General features: G+C 39.0%; 1 protein-coding gene across 3 annotated transcripts in view; it reads right to left on the minus strand.

Moving 5' to 3' along the window:
• Positions 1-20,471, minus strand: part of robo1 (roundabout, axon guidance receptor, homolog 1 (Drosophila)) — a 228,348-nt gene that overhangs the window by 187,288 nt on the left and 20,589 nt on the right. For all 3 annotated transcript variants that reach the window (XM_084951696.1, XM_084951693.1, XM_084951694.1), the window contains exon 2: positions 16,263-16,387. In XM_084951696.1, the coding sequence (XP_084807822.1) occupies positions 16,263-16,350 (88 nt within the window). In that variant the 5' untranslated portion in view covers positions 16,351-16,387. The remainder of the gene's footprint in view (positions 1-16,262; positions 16,388-20,471) is intronic.

Here is a 20,471-nt window from a genome sequence, read left to right on the forward strand (position 1 = left end):
TGGTTCACTTAGTGCTCTGTTGGAATTGCCTGTGTTTCAGGAGAAAACTGCCCTTTACATTGATTAATGGGCCAGACTGTCACTTCTCTCCAGCTCTCGTCAATTTCTTCTTAAAACTGATAAATCAAGTCAGACGCTATTGAATGCTCTGTAGCATGGGGGGCATTTACGGTGGTAGCAATGAACATGAAACCTCTCAAAGAAAAAAAAAAACATTTTGAATACAAAGGTGGATAAATCACCTTGCAGGTCAATATTATTGAACAATAGACTTTTTTTTTTTTTTTTAACCTTTCTTTTATTAGTGATCAAAGAAAGGCTGGCAAGACAGGTACAGTGGGGGTTGGTTCAGCATTGAAGGAACTGTTAATGTGTGCCAATACACTAAAAGCCATGGGGCCTTTTCTAGGTGATGGATGGTCACTACTAAATTAGTGAGCATGACAGCTCTAGTGCTGCACTATAGGTCAAAGGAAAGCTGTGGTAGTGATGAAGGTAGCGATGGATAGGCTGAGGTACAAGTGAAAGACAGTGGGTTAGAAATTGAGTGCCAATGGCAGGCAGTTAGCTTCAAGTCATAAACAAACAAAATATCCAAAACATGCTGATAGCAATACTTGTGCTTCACATGCAGAAAAAAATGTTGGAATAGATGTTTCTGACATTAAAAAAAACTTGATAAAACTATAGATTTAAGAACCCTGAATAAGTTACCTACTCTATTAACCCTTTAAGACCTACCATAGAACCAAGTCCGCCAGAGCTTATATTATATTTGTACATGCTGTAGTGCCATTTTTGGGAGCATTTCAAGTTGCTATACATCAATACAACCATTATAGCCCAAATTTTAATAATATGTATGCATTAAGTGCATAGAAATTACATAAATTGCAAGAAAGTGCAATACACTACAAAAAAATTGAAAATCGTTTTTGTTTTTTTAACATATATTTCTGGTTAGAGAAATTTAAGAGGCTTATCCCTCAAAACTGTAAATACAAAAAAGTTGCACAAAATAGTTTCCCACCACAGGAAATTTATTTTGAGTGTCTTCATAGTTTTATTTTTGAAATACACCAATTTTTATATACTGCAGGAAAAACGAAAATAAATATTATAGTGCAAATTTGCAAAAAAGCAGCCTATGCATCAAAATAAACTATTTCCAGCAGTGCAATTTTAGTTCTAAGCATCCCAGAAACGACACAGAAAGTCATAAAGTCAAATATAACTTTTAAAAACACCAGTATAGGCTCATGAGGCCCTGATGGTAAAAAACTACATTTCCGCAAAAATGACGTCAATTCCGGTTTCGGGCAGGTAATGGCGGACATGCAATAGTTCACGCTGACATCTATTCTAACATAGGAAGTGTTATGAACAGCTGATCGGATCGGCAAAGCGTGTTTCTGGAATATTGTGTTTTTGTTGCTGCAAGCGCTTTTATGCAGTTTTTGCAAAGCTATATGTGGAAGGAAACCGTGACCTAGGAAAAGCTGATGGCATAAGATGTAAGTACAACTCCTCCGGTTTCATATGCAAAAAAAATTATTGCGCTAGCTTATGTGGTTGCAGTTCTACAAGGATTTAAAAGTAGTTGCGCAAAACGGAGCGTGCCCGCTCTGACCGGTTTAAAGGGTTAAAACAGATACAAACATGTTGTCTCGCTCAGAAAAAGTGCAGATATATAAACCAAACATACACGTAGCAGAGAACCATGTTACGAAATACATAGTTGGATCATTTTGATGATATTTATCCACTAATGATATAGTATATTCCATTTATCCATTCTATTACCAGGAAAGTATTGGCCAGGGTTGGACCATGCATAAGCCCATGACTGATGGCTAATCAATATCAAGCGGCACAGGTCTTATTGAACAAATGGCTATAGATAGAGAAACATCTGGAAATGCTAAGCCTTCTGAAAGCTCTGGTAATGGAAGACAGCAACACATTCACAAGAAAACTGGTGAGCACAAATACATGTCTGTAGTGAAAGTTGGAGTATACTGTGCACATCTGTAAAAACCTGACCTGTCAAAATCCCAACACGCAAAGCAATAAAACTATTAAACCACGCAGATCTGTCCCGAAGACCCACGTAATGCTGGTGAGGTGGAGCACAGTGGGGAGGGTCAGTGTTTGACAGCACATGTCAGATCTGGTGTGAACATATCAGGTAGGAATGATACAAGCCTTGTCAGGTCCTCACTCACACTCCATCCTAGAGCGCTGTGTCAGCTATTTGCTATTGATTTGTACGCTTCTTTGGGGAATTTTGCTGCATCCATTGTCACGGGAACAGCAAAACCAATTGAAAAGAGAAATCAGATGTATAAATAAGCAATGTTCTGCATGAGGGCGCCCAGGAATGACACACTGACATAGTCACCTTGACATAAACCTGCAGCCCCCCTCCCAGAGCAATCAGTGCTGACCAGTGCTGTAAAGCCTTTACACAATGACACACTCACATCCCCTAATGACTCTATATGTGCTTTTAAGTAGATAGAGTCCATGTCTTTCACTGTCATCAGTAGAAGATTCTTTTTTTTCAAAGTGGAAGAGAGATTTCTCCATCGATTTTTATTGCTACTATAAAATTATAAGACAAGTTTTAAATCTGCCGTTAAAGGGATCATTAAAGACTGTAATAGCTACGCTTGGTCCTGTCATTCGTAATTATTACTATCACAGGATATCTTAAGAGTGTGTATAGTACTGTGCCACAAGACTGTCTGAGCTGCTCTTTATGATTGACTATAAAGATCTAAAAAGTAAATATTTAAACAAACTAATATTTGATATGTGAGGGTGGGTATGATGAGGTCAAATTATGCTCTTTGTCTGCTCCTTCATAGGTTTGGATAAGAGAAGACTGATCAAAGAATGAAATGTACCATTTATTTATACATCCTAGAGTTGGCAATGTGCACTTTTAGGATATTTAAGCAACTTGTGTGTAGAGGGCAAAAAAACATCTCTATTTTGTTATTCATTTCACCCTGTGGGTAAATTACACTTTATCACAGTTCATAAATAACTTTCTCTTGCAATTGCATTTTTCATCTCTCTGGCATGATAAGCAGAAGACTCTTTTTCTAAAGCAGCCACACTCGCAAAATCACACAAATTAAGCATTAAAGGGGACTGTCTAAAATGGGCACAGCTCACACAGTCATCTTACCACTGTTAAGTGAGAGTTGAGTGCTTCTCTTCTCTTTTCTATGCTTTGCTTCCTGCTGTTGCTGGGTCAGGAAACATGAGCTTAGCCCCTTAGCTTCTCCCTCAGACATGCAAAGAATGGCCACGTCAGCAGACACTAAGGGCAGTTTTCACTATGGTCCACTTATTCACCATGCAAAGATGTTTACTGTGCAGCTGCACAGAAGCTGAAAATCATTTTGCGGTGTGATTTGCAATGCACAGAGGGCCTTTAGAAAGTAACAGGAAAGCTCATTCTGCAGTGTAGTTTAGTTCCATCATAGTTCTACTTCCAATGAGAAGTAGGTAAAGATGAGCCACCCCATGGGTCTCTTCTGCCCACCTCCACTCAGCACACTCATCATCAAATACAGCTCTGATCAAGTGATTGCATGAGTGGTAAATGGGTGGAAGCCTAAGAGGGATGGGACACGCTTTCTTTTGCTTTTACAACTCTGGGCGGTCAGGAAAAAGAAGAAGAAGGGTGAGGACGAGGTAAAAGATACTTTGAAAGACAGTTCACTGACAGCAAGATTAATGACCCAACACAGAGAGGTCTGGGGCAGTGTAGCCATTTGATATGGAACTCTGTACCCCCTCCACACCTGGCCACAATCCATATGAGTCCTGTAGATTTCAGCACCCATTAGCAGCAGCCTTGGCAAATGATACTGTCCCTCACATCCCGTCCCTGCCAGCATCTACTCTAGATAATAAAATACCGCATAACAGACAAAAAGAAAAAGGACCTGTCAAAGATTGTGAAGGGCAGTTATATGGTAATCTGGGATATGTGTGTGTAACTGTGTGTGTATTAGCGTTGTGCAATTTATAAGCACAGTAGAGGTAAGTGAGCAGGTTGAAGACCTCTTCACCACTGTTGTTCATATGGAAATGAGCAATAATGAAGTCAACACTGTCAACTTCACATCTCTCTGTATTGTCACAGTGATAAAGGGCACTAGAGGCAATTAATTTCAGTCAAAATAGTGAATACAGAAGGCCGGGGAAATGATGTCACAGAGGCTGAAGAGGCTGTTTTGTGCCATTGTCAAGTTTCGTGTCCTCACAAATCTGTCACTGCACTTCACACAGTTTCACAACAGGCCTCTTTAAACACTAATAACTACCTATTTACACATTAATTTATGTAACTTATGAAAAAAGGAAAAACCAGGGCTACACCCCCACCCCCCTCTTTTTCCCCTGTTCGGTTGAAATATGCAAAAGCACTCTTTGTCCAAAAGAGTGCAATCCATTGCATGCATGGTGCCACACATAATGTGTAGATGTGATGTATTATGCAGCTCAGTCAACACTGTTGGACATAAATTTATTTCTTCCTTCATCTTTGGGGTAACTGTGGCTCAGGAGGTAGAGCAGGTCATATACTAATTGGAAGGTTGGTGGTTTGATCCCAGGCTGCTACAGTCTGCATGCGAAAGTATTCTTTGGCAAGATTCTGAACCCCGAGTTTATCCAGGAGGGAATGTTTGATAGAAATGACTTATACACAAAAAAGGAGTAGAAAAGTGCTACAGAAAATCAGTCCTCTTACCAATTTAAAGGAACATCTTCTAAAACAACTTAATCTTTTTGTCTTTGAACAAAGCCAATGCAGTGGAATGCAACGGCACATTGAAGTCGCAACAGCATATTGATTGAAAACATGAACATGACATGAATAGGTCCCCTGTGCTCTTATTTCAGAAATGACTGATCTGACGTCATATAAACCCATTTAACTGTGGCAAAACACAATCAAACGTTTAAATATCAGATGTTAATTATATTATAACACATCTGAAAGGCTGCCAATAAAATACATAACTCTGTAATTGCACATTGGTGCATTTTCATCACCTCGGCTCAGTCAGTAAACTCAAAAGTATATCTTTAAAAATTACAGAAAGAACATACGTAAACATAACATTAGCCAAAACGTGTTTTTATTTAAGCTACTGACTTTTATACAAAATTCCCTCTTGGTCTCACAACAAGTAAACTCTATCCAGAGACACACAGAGAGAAGCTTCCATACTGTGAGAACTAATTTTAAAAGGTAATATAATTGTGGCATTAATTATAGCTTCTGTTTACCTTCAGAATATATTTTTGCACAGAGCGGTGCACAGCTGCGGATTTTATCACCAACCGCTTAAATCCGAATCGATTCTTTCACAGTCTGTATAAACCGGAGAAACAATTACACACAGTATTATCTCTTTCAGTGTACATACAAGTATGAGAGTGCTATATCAAGAACACATCTCAGAAGTCATCTCTTGATGAAGGCTGTTGGCTAATGAGGCTAATAATGTGAGTGAGTGAATCTTGAACAAACAAAAGAACAAGCTGGTACCTGTATTACACAGGTCAGAAATTCTCAAATAATGATCATTAACTTGCCATTAAAGCCTCCAGGCATAAAAAACCTGTGACTAATACTAATGTTATAGCACTAAAATGATCGTGAAGGATATATCAATACATCGTTTTGAATTGCTGCTACTCGTGGGGCACTGTAACCTTCAAGCTATGCCTCCTGCAATCAACTCCATGCAGCCGATAAAAGTGAATGTCGAGTACACAGCTGCACTTTTGTGCAGCAAAGCCTGAAGGTGTGACAGACACAGGCAATAAAACTGCACAAAGAAAAGCAAGATGGTAGAGGAAGCTCGGTTTCCCCTTACCTTTACTCGAAGAAACTTGACATTAATATGACAGGGAGAGATGTAGAGAGTGGGGGGAGTGCATCATATGGATTCAAGGAGAGGGAAGCAGGGAAAGAAAAAGAACAAGGTAGAAAAGCTGACACTTGACATCAGTCAAGTGAATGTAGTTGGCGGTTCTATCACCATCAGTACCATCATTATCACCACGAAGCTGTCTCTACAAACAAATGTGTACTTAAAGTATGCGCAGGTGTGTGAGAATATTTACTGTAAGCATATCTGGACTCTTGTGTCTGACTGCATGCGGAAAGATTCCCTTTTCTTCGATGCTGCGGCCTAGCTGTGTACGTTTAACCCCCCACACACTTGGCCCTGCCATAGGTCTTCTCATCCAGGCAATCACATGACAAAGGCCAACGTCCTCTCAGCATCCTTGAGTGCCTGTGATGGGCACCCAGCCAGTGACTGATCACCCGCTCGTTCCCTCTTGTCAGCACTTTCGCTCATCCAGCTCGTCATCAGTGCTCCGGGGTAATAAAACCAATGTCAACCTGCTCCTTGTGAAGTTCACATGGAGAGATAAGGGGAAAAAACCTTCCACTGGCTTTTTGTTCCAAATTAATTTCCCGCAGTCTTTATGCACACCGTTTCCTGGGTGGCATTTAGTGCTGACAGCATGCTAATCTGATGTTTTCCTGCCTGATTTAAGTGTTCCTTAGGAAATTCTGCTGTTTTAAAGCCATTTTCCATTTGACTTTTATAGTCAAGTGTGTGTTTCTAAATGGAAATAACTGATCAGGTGAGGCTATTCTAGAGCAACAGGGACACCTCTTTCATTAATTAAAGCTGCATGGGGCTGCTGTAAACATCAGGAAAATAGGGCTGTATATCAGGCTTATTACGTAGATATGATCATCAGCATGGGGACTTTGTCCAGGGAAATCTCTTTTAGTCCGTCAAACAAAGGCTTTGCTCCCCCTAAGGCCACCTGTTCTATATACACACATCATGAGATCCAGAAGAAATTGTAGTCATAGAGAAGGTTAACAGCAAGAGAAATGGAGCAAAAGTTTTGGTAGATCTGCTATAACTCCAGCTGGGACTTGGAATGTGCCTTTTTTAATCTTCTGCCTATTTACTATTATATAAAAAGTGGAACATTCCCTTTGTACAGTAAAGAATCCTATCTCCCAATGTCCCCTAACAGTTTTTACCCAAATCATTACTTGGAATTGCAACAGACAGCAGTATGTTGGAAGCAAGAGGACCTGTAGGGATTATGAGGGTACAGGTGGGACAACATTAAGAGGAGATAAGGGAAAAACAGAAATATTCTTCCCTAAAACCACAATAGATGCTAAGGCAGTCTTACAGACTGTTATCAGGCCATCATCATAGCTTGGTTATCGTCCCACTGAATGGAAAGGTGGACCGAGACCATCTCAGCACTGTTTACTAGAATGTAGGCATGCAGGCAAATATTTTCTGATTAGTGAGCTTACATTCATAATGACTTGACAACCTAAAAATGTGATAGAGGAACTTTTTGTCACACTAATAACTGAATTTTTACTATAAATGAATCCAATATATAAAATTTGCTTATTTTTTTTGGAAAAATATACACCTTCTAATTAAATTAACTTTTAGAAACATTATGGAAAATTCAATTACAAAGTCTACTGTTACATGCAATATGTGTTGTCTCGATTGGAAGTGCTTCCAAGCAAGCCACTGCGGTTGTTTTCCACTCTTAGCCATGATATATAACATCCAGTTAAGTCTTCAATGTTAGACTCGACATGAGCAAATACACTAAACACATTATATTTGTGGTAGAATACTATTAAAAATTACTGTATAACACTGAAATCCTTTTTACATACTGAAATAATGGATCAGATGCATCTTTCAGCTGTGGTTGATTGATGTGGTTGGAAATTTTAGTGTAAAGAAAAATATATAACACTCCACAGATCAAAGGAGTTGTTTTTTTAATGATTTTTGGTGTACACCGTTTTCCAGCTCCAACATTTCCAACAAGTTGTGATCTTTTTAAAAAAAAAAAAACTTTTTTAACAAAAGTCTATTAAAATCAGCAAAATCATTGTGCTACTCCACTATATATAGGCAGTGAGGGCAGCTTCTACAGGTGGATCCAAATCCCTAAATATTGCAATTTTCACTCAGAAAGAGCCTTAAAAATGGAGACAGGAAGCCTTCATCCTGCTCGCTTTTTCCTCATCGATTGTCTGCATGTCTGTGCCATTGTGCCTCATGGTGGCAGAAGCTAAAGTGATGGAGACAAAAGGCAGTTTGAGTATTAATTCAGCACTCACGTCTTCTTTCAGGATCTTTTCACATGCAAAGCACCGGGCTGCGCATTGGGCAGAAGGGGACGCTGACAATTACAGCCTCACATTGAGCCACCGTCAGAGACTCACTCTTCAGCCTGATTGACAAATGAAAGAGCTGAAATAGCTTCCATTTAAAATGGCCACTTGCCAGAATAGGGGGATCATCTCCAATATCTTGTCTCAAATGGGAAAGGGAAACGATGAGCGTGCATAGGAAATTGAGCTCACAATTCAGTACTTTACAAAGGCCATTCAGGCTACATGCACAGAATACCCAGTGGTACTGCAGAGGCTTTAAAGCTCAAATTCAATGGAACATCAATTAAGACAGAGCAGCGACTTTAAGAGAGGATTTGCATCCAACTGTTCTTTCCCGCAAAACCAAAACATTTTCATACTTTTCCAACTCACCCACCCCCTGACAGATGCACAGATAAACATATACAAGGAGTGCATGTGGAACATAAACATACACTGATGAGTGAAAATTGCCTTTTCCATATGCCTGGAAATCCCTGCATGTGATTTCTGCAGGAACAAATAAGATGCTCATTGTCCCAAAAAGCACGTAGGCAGGCACATGGATTTCCAATCATGGGTGTTGCTCAATTTGTCTGCCAGTCCTTCAATACATCTCCACAACTGAGTTCAGAATCCAAATCAACAGTTTGTAGAGACGGATGCCTATTGAGCTCCTCATCAAAAGTGAAACTAGAACGACATGACTCCTGTGTGAGTGAGAAAGGACAATGTTTTCCTGTTGTGGCAGTGTTATATTTTACTGACCTTGAAAAGGTTAATATCCTGTCATTACTGCATGCAACTATGCTAGATCCAAAAGAATAAAGCAAAAAAGCCAAGAGGAGTTTTCAATAGGCTGGACATTCAATGTAATCTAAACCAAAATCATAAAGCGATAGCTGTGACTACATAGGAAACAAGGAAGCATGTGATATCATTGCAATTTTGTAGTTTGTCTGCTTTCTTGATCATGACATTACATTTAAAGACCACCCTTTGCAAGAATGCAATAATGTCTTCACACTGACTTAACAAATTCAACAACCTTGATGGGAAAAACTAGTAAAACAATGAGAAGCACACATGAACAAAAGCACTTGAGAAATGCAATATGGCAAGAAAGAGTCTCACTGCTGAGTGCATGAGATGCAGGTAGCCGGAGCACAAACAACACAGGTATATAAAGAACAAGTACTTGTGTCTGAGAGCACAAACAGCTGCAGGGGAGTTCTGCGTGCTGCTGTAGGAGCACAAACAGGTTCTTTAATGGAGAGAGGGATGTGAGGAGAAATTCATTTGTGAGATGACACTCTCCCGTAGCCCCACAGCACAAACCCCATGAGAGGGATGTTTCAGCTCGGAGAATCAGGAGGGCGGGGGGGATAGCAGTGGGGTTGTGCATGTATGTATGTATGCATGTATGTGTGTGTGCAGGTGTGTGAGAGAGGGCCAAACGTGAGGTATGAGGTGAAAAGATACAAAGGTGCCTGTGTCATGTCTCTGTGGAAATCAATAAAGTCTGCTGTATGCACAGCACATCATATCACGCATGCATACAAGTGTACACACTGGGGAGAAATAATGTATGACGGAGCTGCATGTGAAAAATATGTGCAGCTACACTGTTATTGTACCATCTGGTACTATAGTGCCAATTATATTTTATTTAAAACTCCTATAGGAGCCTAATAAAGAATAGACAGGAATATGATTTTTTCTCTCTCAAATGTGTCCACTGGAATGTTTTTGAATGAAATCATTAAGCCACAAGCTGAGTCATACTGTATGAATATTCAAGTGAAACACATAGTGCTGCTTGAAGGATGTTCAAAATTAGATTAACAAATGCCTTAAACAAGGTTTCCCAACATTTAGTTAAAATGCCTGTGGGGTTGCTGATGTATGCGTGGGTGGTAATGGTTATAATTAGTCAGCATATTTTATGATGACATTACAGCTTCAGCCATTTCTGTTTATCTTGCTTAAAGTGCCGGAAATGGCTTGCACACACTTGGCAAAGCATGTGATATTAAAGTTTTTTGTAGTCTCATCATAGTTCACCTCTGTGCCTCTGTGGTATTTTATCTTTTGTTGCCTTAGAGGAAGTGTGATCTGAGCTAAATCTTACCTTCCCCTTGGACTAACTTTGTTACAGACCCATTCTTAATGGTAGGGAGCTGAGGTTCAAGATAAAGTCACACTTCATACGTGAGAAGCTATAGCAGGAGGTGTGAAATACGGAGAGCACTACTTCTAAGCTCAGAATATCAAATTTCAAGCCTGCAAGCCAAATATATTGCCAAAAATATGCTGGTTGTGTACAAAAACACCCTCCTTTCATTCACAGACACACAGCTCGATGGCAAAAAGAGAAAAGAATAATAATAAAACAAATGCCCAAATCTCCCACAGCAGATTTTTCATCATTAAATGATGGCCTGAGGGTGGAGGGAGTGTGATGAGGAAACACTGGCTTCTGCTCTGCTCTGTAATTAAATGGTGGCCGAATGAAGTGAGAGGCAGGGAGATGATAAGCACAGGGCTCTGTGCCCCAGGACAGAGGAAATGTGTCAGATGCTCCCAACAATATGGTTATCTGTGACCGAAAATGCTGTTTTGCAAAAACAAAGATGGCAGACAGATTGCCGCCATTTCCTAATGGAACACTGGAGGCTCTTACACAGAAGTGCAAAAAAAGAGAGGCATATTTACATGAAAAACAGAAAAAACCCCTCCGTCAACAATATATGATTTTAAATCCTCTCAATAAGACAATCAATAATAACATCAGATACGTTTGGTTCAATTTTTACTCCCCAAGAAGCATAAAAGCAAAGACTTAGTTTTTCTGAACACAATTATTGCCATATATCATTCTTAATGTTGCAACAGATTAAAAACACATGAATGTGAATGCACTAAAGACAAAAAACAATGGGAGAGAAAGTATAAAGGCACGGACCACAGCACCACAATTTCAGATGACAAGACTGGGATCGGTTCGCTGAAATCAGTATGGACAGAGTTCAGAGGGAAAAAAGAGCACTGGTGTCTTTGACAAAGCTTTTTAATATGTCTTAATGGAATGAATAGTGTCACTAAACTGTATTGTTCTAAAAAACATTCTATCACAAGAATTTCATTATATTAAATGCCAAGCGTTCAATCCTTCCTCTTCCTCCAATAACGCCATACTCTCTCTTGAGAAAGGAAAATGAAACAGTGGTGGTGAAACGAGGATTTTTCATCTAAATACAATTACTGAGCATTTTGCAAAGTGCTGTGAAAAGCAATCAGGAATTACTCTTGAAACTTGGCTAGGAGAGAAACAGACCTGGTTTTTAATGTCTGGGTATTTTATTCTGACTTTTTCATTGCTAAAAAGCTTTTCCTGCCCTTTGCCAAGCAGAGATTGTTGTATCGCTGCCAGTCAGGTTTAGAATTCTTTTGATGGGGATTGAAGATGAGCACAGTCATCCCTGAAAAATGGCTGTGACTCCAAGAAGTCACGTGACTGATGCTGAAACTGGCGGCTTCATTTTTTTTTGGCGTTAGCCTCAAATTAAATCAGACATCAGAAACGACCTTCAAATATCTGCAAAGCCAATATGCTGACTAGGATGCATCGGAGAAAAAGGCCAGTGATCAAGATTTATGGAGTGAGGCTACTCTGTGCGTCAAGAGTGATGCATGTCTCATCAACGGTGAAATGAAATGTCAAATTAGTTTGTGTATGCAGGACAGCTGTTTCAGCTCATCTACGCGGATGCTCTAACAGTAAACAAGATACAGAAACAAAGTGACCAAAAACTGTAGTCAAATGAGATCCAGAGTGAGAGAAAGGAAGGAAAGAATGAGTGTCAAATAGGGTGCTTATAGCGCAGAACACTAATAAGAAGAGCGTCAGCAGGACAGTGGCAGCAGATCCATTCTCCTCCAGGCTTCATCTTGGCAGTACCTGTTATAAACTTCCTCTGCCGTCTCGCACAATTGGTTCTGTAATTTAAAAAGGTCAGCATGGCTCCTGTGTAATTCAGTACTCTCATGGTGCTTGCTGTATTAACCACATATTTAATCACCCTCGGGGTGGTGTGCAAGCTGAATATTGAATGTAAAGGGAAAGAGTGGGACCCACAATACACCACAGGGTCTCGCTCTCTCACCTGACAGAAACCACTCACACTATGTGGTGGCGCGGTTTAACCATGAACATTGCTTAGTGTTTCAATTTTTTAATAGAAAAGCATTGGAAACCTGAATGTTTTAAGAAAAAAATAGAAGGTCTCTGCAGGAAAGTTTGTTTCTAGTCACACAATGGATGAGTAAATTGAATCAGTATCTGTTGCACTTTGAGTGTAACAGATGTAATATCGTTTGTTACGGATTTCATTTGTCTAGAGAATCACATCAAAGAGCAGATTCACCAAAAACCGCTGTATGAAGAAAAGAAAATTCTCCTTTATGGGACATGCAGAGCCACACATACTATATATTGAATGTTTGCTACAGTACAATGTTAAAAAATCAATATAAAGAAGAAATTTAAAGTCAAACTGCCGATAAAACAGAGAAAAGCCTGTATCTGTATCTGCAGTAAATGGACTGCACTAGATTCAAACCCTGGCCTGTACAAAAACTTTACGCCATATGGTTGCCTTATCAACCAAAACTGTAACTTTATTCAGTTGATATATAAGATACCCTGGAAATGGATTTGGCCTTTAACATGGGGATGTCAAAGCTGTACCGATAAAATTGTATTCTGTAGGTAATATTAAATAATAAAAGAAATAAAACCTACATCAATGTCTGAAGCCATATTTGATACAAATATATTTGCTTGTATGGTTATATCACACATTTTACAATGGCCAACTGTGAGGTTACTAAAAGTATCCTCCAACCCTTTCACCAGACACAGACAAGCTCATTATTTCTAACGTATGCAAAAAAAACACCTCCACATCATGTTCATCAACAACTTTGTGTGAATTTGTGCTCGCTGAAACATCTGTGGATGGCAGCTACAGTACAGTAAAGATTACAGCATGTTTACACAAGTCGACTTTCTGTTGCATGCCAGTCAAATGTAACTTTTTTCATTTAAAAAATAACTTTATGCATTAACTGTATCAGTCTTTGAACACTTTCAAAACATGAGTGCCCTATACTCAGTCCTCCAACTGAATGCAGCCTCTCAGATCACAGATGGAGGACTGAAGATCATGCTAACAAGCTGTTCAAGCTATGCAGTCTGAAACAGTCGAGATCTGGGAACGTGAGATACACTGACACCCACCAACATGATATCCCCATCCACAGTGTTACAAAGAGTACTTCTTCCTGCACTGGCCCCGAACAATGTCACAGAGTGCAAATTACTAGCTGTAGAATCTTTTAGAGCAAACAAAATTTTTTATGGTGTCCTATTTTTTCCGCCAAAGTTAGACAGTACACATAATGATGGTGCATTACTCATGAATCAGACATGGTTAACAAAGAAGCTCGGAAAACCCAAATGATGAAAGTGCCCTAAATAAAGGAAACAGGGAGTCACTGCTTTCGGGAACAGCTGATATTTACATTAAAGCAAGGAAAATAATAGCACTGTCAGTCATGAAGTATGTAAAGATAAAAAAAATAAAGCGGCGCTTTGACATTTCTCTCTCATTGAGAAACACGGTCCTGATGGAATTCAGCTTTCCTAAATCTAGACATTACTGAGAGCTGCCTTCCTTTGCTGACACATGTACAGAAGGTACAACCCATGACTTAGATCTTAGGTTAAGGTGAATTGCCACTGAAGCTAAACAACAGGTGCCTTACATAAGAAAGAATGTCTTTTTTCATATCTTTGTTCCTGACACAATTTCGACTTACAGATACTTCACCCGCCACTTAGAATTCTTGTGGGTATCACCTTGCATCTCTTCAGTGATAAGCAATAGAGATAAGTAAAAGCCCTTGGTATAGCACTCTGATGCCATCAGATTGTTAAGCAAAAATGTTTCGATTCAATCTTAATATAGCTCCTACTGCTGCCAGTCAGAGATCGTGCTCCAAGAGTGTGATTGAAAGCATTTCTGCCAAGGTAGCGATCCCTCATACACACACACGCACACGCACGGACACCATCACATCGGAGACCAGGGAGCTGCATACTGCCCTCTGCTTGACAAGTAAATTGCTTCCTAGATAGTGCTGGCGAAAGAAAATACAAAGAGAAGAAGGTGGTGGCGTGAGCATGGTTAAAGAAAATGAATGAGAGGTGAAAGGCAATAGAAAGAAGCAGAGTAGCCAGAATGAGAAGGTAACAGCAAGCAGTGAATGTGAAATGCTCTGCTAAGCAAGACTGCAAGGGCCTGTTGTCTTGCTGGATGAGAGCTGGGTGGAAAAAAGAGAAATCAGCATGGTGGAACTGAAATGACTGTCAATTGCGGTGACAAAAGCACATAGTGTGGGTGGTTCACTTATCTCAAACAGGGAGACATTTCAGTAAAATGTCACAGGTTAGAAAATCAGTCATGTAAAAACAACCATATCTTAAAGTCTTAAAGAAAACAAGACATGGAACAATTTAGATTATTTATCTCATAGACAGATAAGAAAAGAAATCTGTAAAAGTCAACAGACGAACTTTCAGATATTGATGACAGAAGCCAGTAAAGTATTCATCTAGCAATCCAGTGGGTTATTTCAATCTATTTCCCACTGTAAAAAATGAAATAAAAAATAAAAAATCAATTTTTAATAACTTGCAATTTTCAAAGGATGTGAAATCCTTTGGTGACCTTGTGAACTTGAACTTTTTATCAGAAACTACAGAGTAATTCACTTTACTCAGTCAAAACTAAGACTTGAAAAAGCTCACCTCGCATACACTACAAAAACAACTCCTAATACTTGAATTCATGTTCTTTCAGTCTCATTGCCACACTTATATAAATTCAAGCATCTATCCATCTAACCATGCAGCTTCATGGCATCCATTTCCATGCAAGAAGATCCTGCAAATGTAACATGTTGCTGGTCTAGTACTTTTGTCCATATAGTGCATGTATTCAGTATATGTACATATATGAGGTCAGGGATCTTCAAAATAACGTCATCAAACATGTAGAGGACTCCTAAAGAAGTTGATAATTATGATCAGCGGAAGGATAAAGTTTTAGTAACATCTACAGTATACTTTGGACACATTTAATGAACATAACTGAATGGTGGCTGGATGTGCAGCCCCCACCACAGTTGGTTTTTCTTTAATTCCTATGATTCCTATGACTCTACTTTATTTGATGTACTTGTACATCAAATTCCCAAACAAGTTCAAGAAAAATCTTGACACCAAAAATCTTACTGGCATAACTTTAGAATCTCTATATCTGTTTTACTGTCCATCTAAGGTTTCTGTGTATTTTGCGTCTTTGTAACCCTTCCATTCTGTATTGTATTGTTTTACAAACCCAAGAAGAGGGAAGAGGTGGGTAAGGTGTAAATTATTTTCATACTGACAAGCAAAAGTAAGTTCATAGCAGTGCAAAATTAAAATTTTCTGAATATTAGTGTGTTCAAGCCACGGAGGGCCGTTACAATGTAGTGTACTTCTTTATTTTGTTGTTTGGAAAATCAGGGACTTTTCTCAATATGCCACAGGTACAAATACCTTTCAGTGAATCAGGAACAGTTGTGCAATTAACTTGAGGTTTAGAGCTGTAAACGCTTTTACTTGTTGTAAAAAATGTCACCAAGAAAATTACTTTGTGCCAAAACAAAAGTTGGCAAAAAAAAGTTATCTTAGCTCCAAATGACTCAGAATTTAAGTCCCATGTCAACAGTAAGTCACTAAAACTACAAGAGCGGTGTCAAGCATACAATAAGTCAGACAGCCGTTGACTGACAGACAGACACAGACAAACCATGACGATGGAGGCAGACCATGAAGTCTTGATCACTGATGAGCTGACAAGCACGTGCTGAGAAACATGTCATGTCTTACCTGGGATTAAAGGAACCTCTTGACCCCAAGCCAGCCTGAGCAGGACCATAATGAAGAGGGGCGTGGCCCCTGACCATGTGCCACGCATAATGATGCTCACTGTCCTGGCATCACTTAAGGTCAAACTGAAAAAAACAGATTAAAAACAAACAGTTAAACATCGGTTATATAGCTGGGAATTCTCTCACACATGTAAATACCAACCAGAAAGAAAAAAAAGTTGTGTAACGCATAACATTTACTACTTCTTACTTTCAAGAATCATAATACACAACGCAGCTCTCACATCTAAATGACTCACAATCTTTTAATGAGTTCCTTCACGTTGTAATTCAGTGTCATTCAAATCCATAATTCTTTGTCAGAAGAGAGTTCAGTCTTGCTAACAATGCCAAGAAGGCTACAAATCAACTTTCTTTGTTGCAAAACTCTGACCTAGCATCTTATTTTGTTCACAACACAACAGAAGTCGGTGTCAAATTGATTTCAGACGCGGGAGACAAAATGTCAGAGTTTAGTGGTGTGTGTGTGTGTGTCTGAGAGAGAGAGAGAGAGACAATGCTGCCCTACTGAAATCACCTGCACATAGTGACAAGGACCGTCTGTGGCATGGAAATAAATCGGAGGATTCTCCAGATCAGCCATCTGTGGAACAACCTGGTCACCCTTGTTTGATTACATCCAGCAGGCCAGGCAGCTTTGACTGCTTCGTTTCTTGGTCTTTCAGACTTCCCTCCCTGCGCTGTGAGGCAGTATGATTTTCTCTTTACAGCCTTTTTTCCAGGCATGACATACTCCTTGAATTGGATATGCTTCAACAAAAACATGATGGACATGCTTTATCAAATATTACAAGGCACCACAGCAGTGACTGAGTCTCTACAAGCATCGGATCATTTATAATGATGATTTATATTACCATTCCACAACAACCAGTGGAATTCAACATATGCATGTTGCAATGACAGTGAATTTGGCACTGCTATGAAAACTTTCTGGTTTCATATTACTTAATTCTTCCAGACTTGCATGTCTTTTAATAACACACTAAATGGACCATGTATTTGCCACTTATCATGGAAGCTTTTATGTCATTCTTTTCCTCACAGCTGCATTGATTTAGTCTTGCACCTCTTTTATTTCCTGGCTTTTGAACGAGATAAGTCACTGAAAAGTCTCTCTGCACCAAAATGTGTTTTCATTACTTTATTCCTTCAGTGTCACAGCAGACTCTAAGGATTATGTGTTGTATTTGCACATTTGTTTCCATATGACAATCATTTTCCTGCCTAAATGTCAGATAAAGTTCCAGTTGTTGCATTCACTACTCCTGGCCATCTGAATCCATACCATACTACCAGTTTCCTTGAAGACTAGCAGGCTAGCTTCCCCCATTATTGTTGATAATTGTGTCAGATAAACACTGCATCTTCCTCTTGCAGGCAATCTGATAAATACCCAATTACCAGTAAGGAGATGGCTGTGACAAGTCAGCATCAGACATCTTTGGTTTGGGAATGGCATTGAAAGGACCCCCTCAACCCTCCATCAAGTAGGGAGCTGGATTCATAATTCAACTCATCACAGTGTTCCATTTGATTAATGAATGGACAAATTGGAGATAAAAGAAGATTTATTTGAGCCCTACCTCCTGGAAACTACAAACACATACATAAGGATGCATTACAGTCCAATCAATGACTATTGCTCAGGACTCATTATTAAACCTGCTTCCATCAAAGGGAATGCACATGTTTCGCTAGACTTGTTTCAGCGCCATCGACTGTGTTCACTACAGATTCAGTTCGGGAGGAATGAAAGGACTTTATTGTCTCTTTTTATCTGACTCAATGACTGCTGAATGGATTCAAGCCAATTAATCAGGCACTGACAAGCAGCATTGCTGCTGGCTCAGTGACCAACTCCAACAAAAGACGGGAACCATCAGCAGAACAGTCGCTGCCCACAAATTGATTTCTGAAAGCCTACAAAACCAAGGCAATGCCAATCAAAACCTGTGGTTTCCAATTGTGACATATACACATGACCCAAGCACTTAAACTCTAGAGGAATCACAACCTGTGGGTAAAATATTATCGAACATTAAGGAACAAAGACATATGTTTTTCTCAACTTGCAAGTATTTCTTGATGAATTAAGAAAACACAAAATCCATGTGAACTATCCATGAACCTGGAAATTCTCAGGTGAAATGTTTAAATACAGGACTGGCAAATAACTTTCGGGAAAGCTAAGTGGAGACCTCTGGTTATAAGAATGAACTTCACTTTACCTCTGACTGGGACTTCTACTTTTCATTGCTTAATCCTTTTTTTCTTTCATCTTCTACTTCTGATACTAACTGCACACTAACCAACAGTAAAGCAGCTTGGGAAGCAAAAGCACCGAGGGACAGCATCGGGGATGTATTGGCTGAAAAGGCTGAAACTGCCGTTGTCGAGTGCAATCAGCATAACAACAGACAAATAAGCTGACAATTACTAATGGCAGTTATTTGCCAGTGTTTGTTTATTGTGATGCATCAGTTTTATGCTCATGTTTAAAGATAGTGTAATAAAAAGCCGAAAGACTTCAAGATTTCAAAGTATCAGCCCAACTGGTATGACATAAACTAATACAATAAATGCAAAACATAAAGTTAAACTGTGACATAAATGCATGGTATCATTTTGCAATAACTATTTTAAAGATTAAATTGCAAAGACTTCTTGTAAAGTACTGGTTTGAGTGTACAAGCAGAAATTAGTTTTCTGTTCACATTTTCTCTTCAACACTTGTTGATCACGTGATATAGTTTGGGAAATGTCACTAACCATAAAGATGCCCCATTCCACACTTTTTTAGCTCATGAATCGCTTTATGCCAACTACCATAATTTCATCCATTCTTAGAGATTAGATGACATAAAGCACAAAAACATTAACACAAAAACATTATGGTTGATGGTTCGATCTCTGGCTGCTCTAGTCTGCATGTCAAGTATCCTTGGGCAAAGTACTAACACCAGTGCATTCATTGGCATCTGAATGTGTGTGAATGTCAGATAGAAAGCATTTGAGCACAGAAAAAAGTGCTTGTATGAATGGCATGTTGTATAAAGCACTTTGAGTACTCAGGTAGAGTAGAAAGGTGCCATTTAAGAGCCATCAATTTAATAGTTAATATTTAAATCTGGCATTTTCTTCTTATTTTCTATCCAGAATAAAGTTTATTTCTAAATACCAACGTGCTTCTTTACCGTCTTTCTTACAAATAAACACTGCTGATATGCTACCGCTGTTTTAAATATCTGGTCACCATTTGTCCCCAGTTTGAAGAGAACCTAAAATTTCAAATACTGACAAGCAATATTATCTTGGTGACTTTGACCATAGGGGTTAGCAGTTCCATTATAGACCCTGGCCTCTCCAGTATTAATGAGTATTTCTATTTGCCACTGACCCTGCTTCTGAAATGCATCCAATGCCCTTCACAGCCTCATCTTAGCTGAGTGTCAGTGGAATATTGCTGAAAGTTAGCCAAATAAAACTGGATATTTTCCAACATTAAGGTATTTTTAGGATTAAATCGGTACCTTTGTTTCTTCCGTGTTCCTTTGCCTTGCAGGACCAGAAAGATGATAGTCACATGCAGGTTTGTTTTTTAGAACACAGCAATAACAATTACCCACCACTGGGACAAAAATATCCACAGGGTTTGTTAACTCAGACTGCTATAGCTTCAGCAGTTAGAAATAAAATAGATAGAAATGCCTTTATGCATGAAATATTGACTGTAGATGTCATTTATTTCTGAAATTTATTCCTCACTATTTAAAGAAATCATATTTTCTTTTCTTTTATCACTTTCTCTGAATATTTTGGCACACCTGGAAATGGTCAAACAGATTTGAGAGTAGGTCAAACAGTATTATAAGTATTAAATAAATCTTATACTATAAAAGTTCTGTGCTTTTTCCTGCTCAATAATAAAAAAAACTGCTTTAGCGGTTCATTGACTACATTTTTTCTTAGCTTCAGATTCCAGAGTTAAGGATTAGTGCGCCATGTGCTATATATATCTATAAAAGACTTGAATCATATGTACAGTAACTGGTACAACAATAGCGACCCAAACAAAAGCGCATGGGAATCACACTTTAATGAACAATGAGCTTCAGATCATAGCAGTCCATTTCTGATTTGGTGA

Source organism: Perissodus microlepis, chromosome 14 (assembly GCF_051167445.1).
Source record: "Perissodus microlepis isolate ML-2025 ecotype Zambia chromosome 14, ASM5116744v1, whole genome shotgun sequence".
Taxonomy (NCBI): Eukaryota; Metazoa; Chordata; class Actinopteri; order Cichliformes; family Cichlidae; genus Perissodus; species Perissodus microlepis.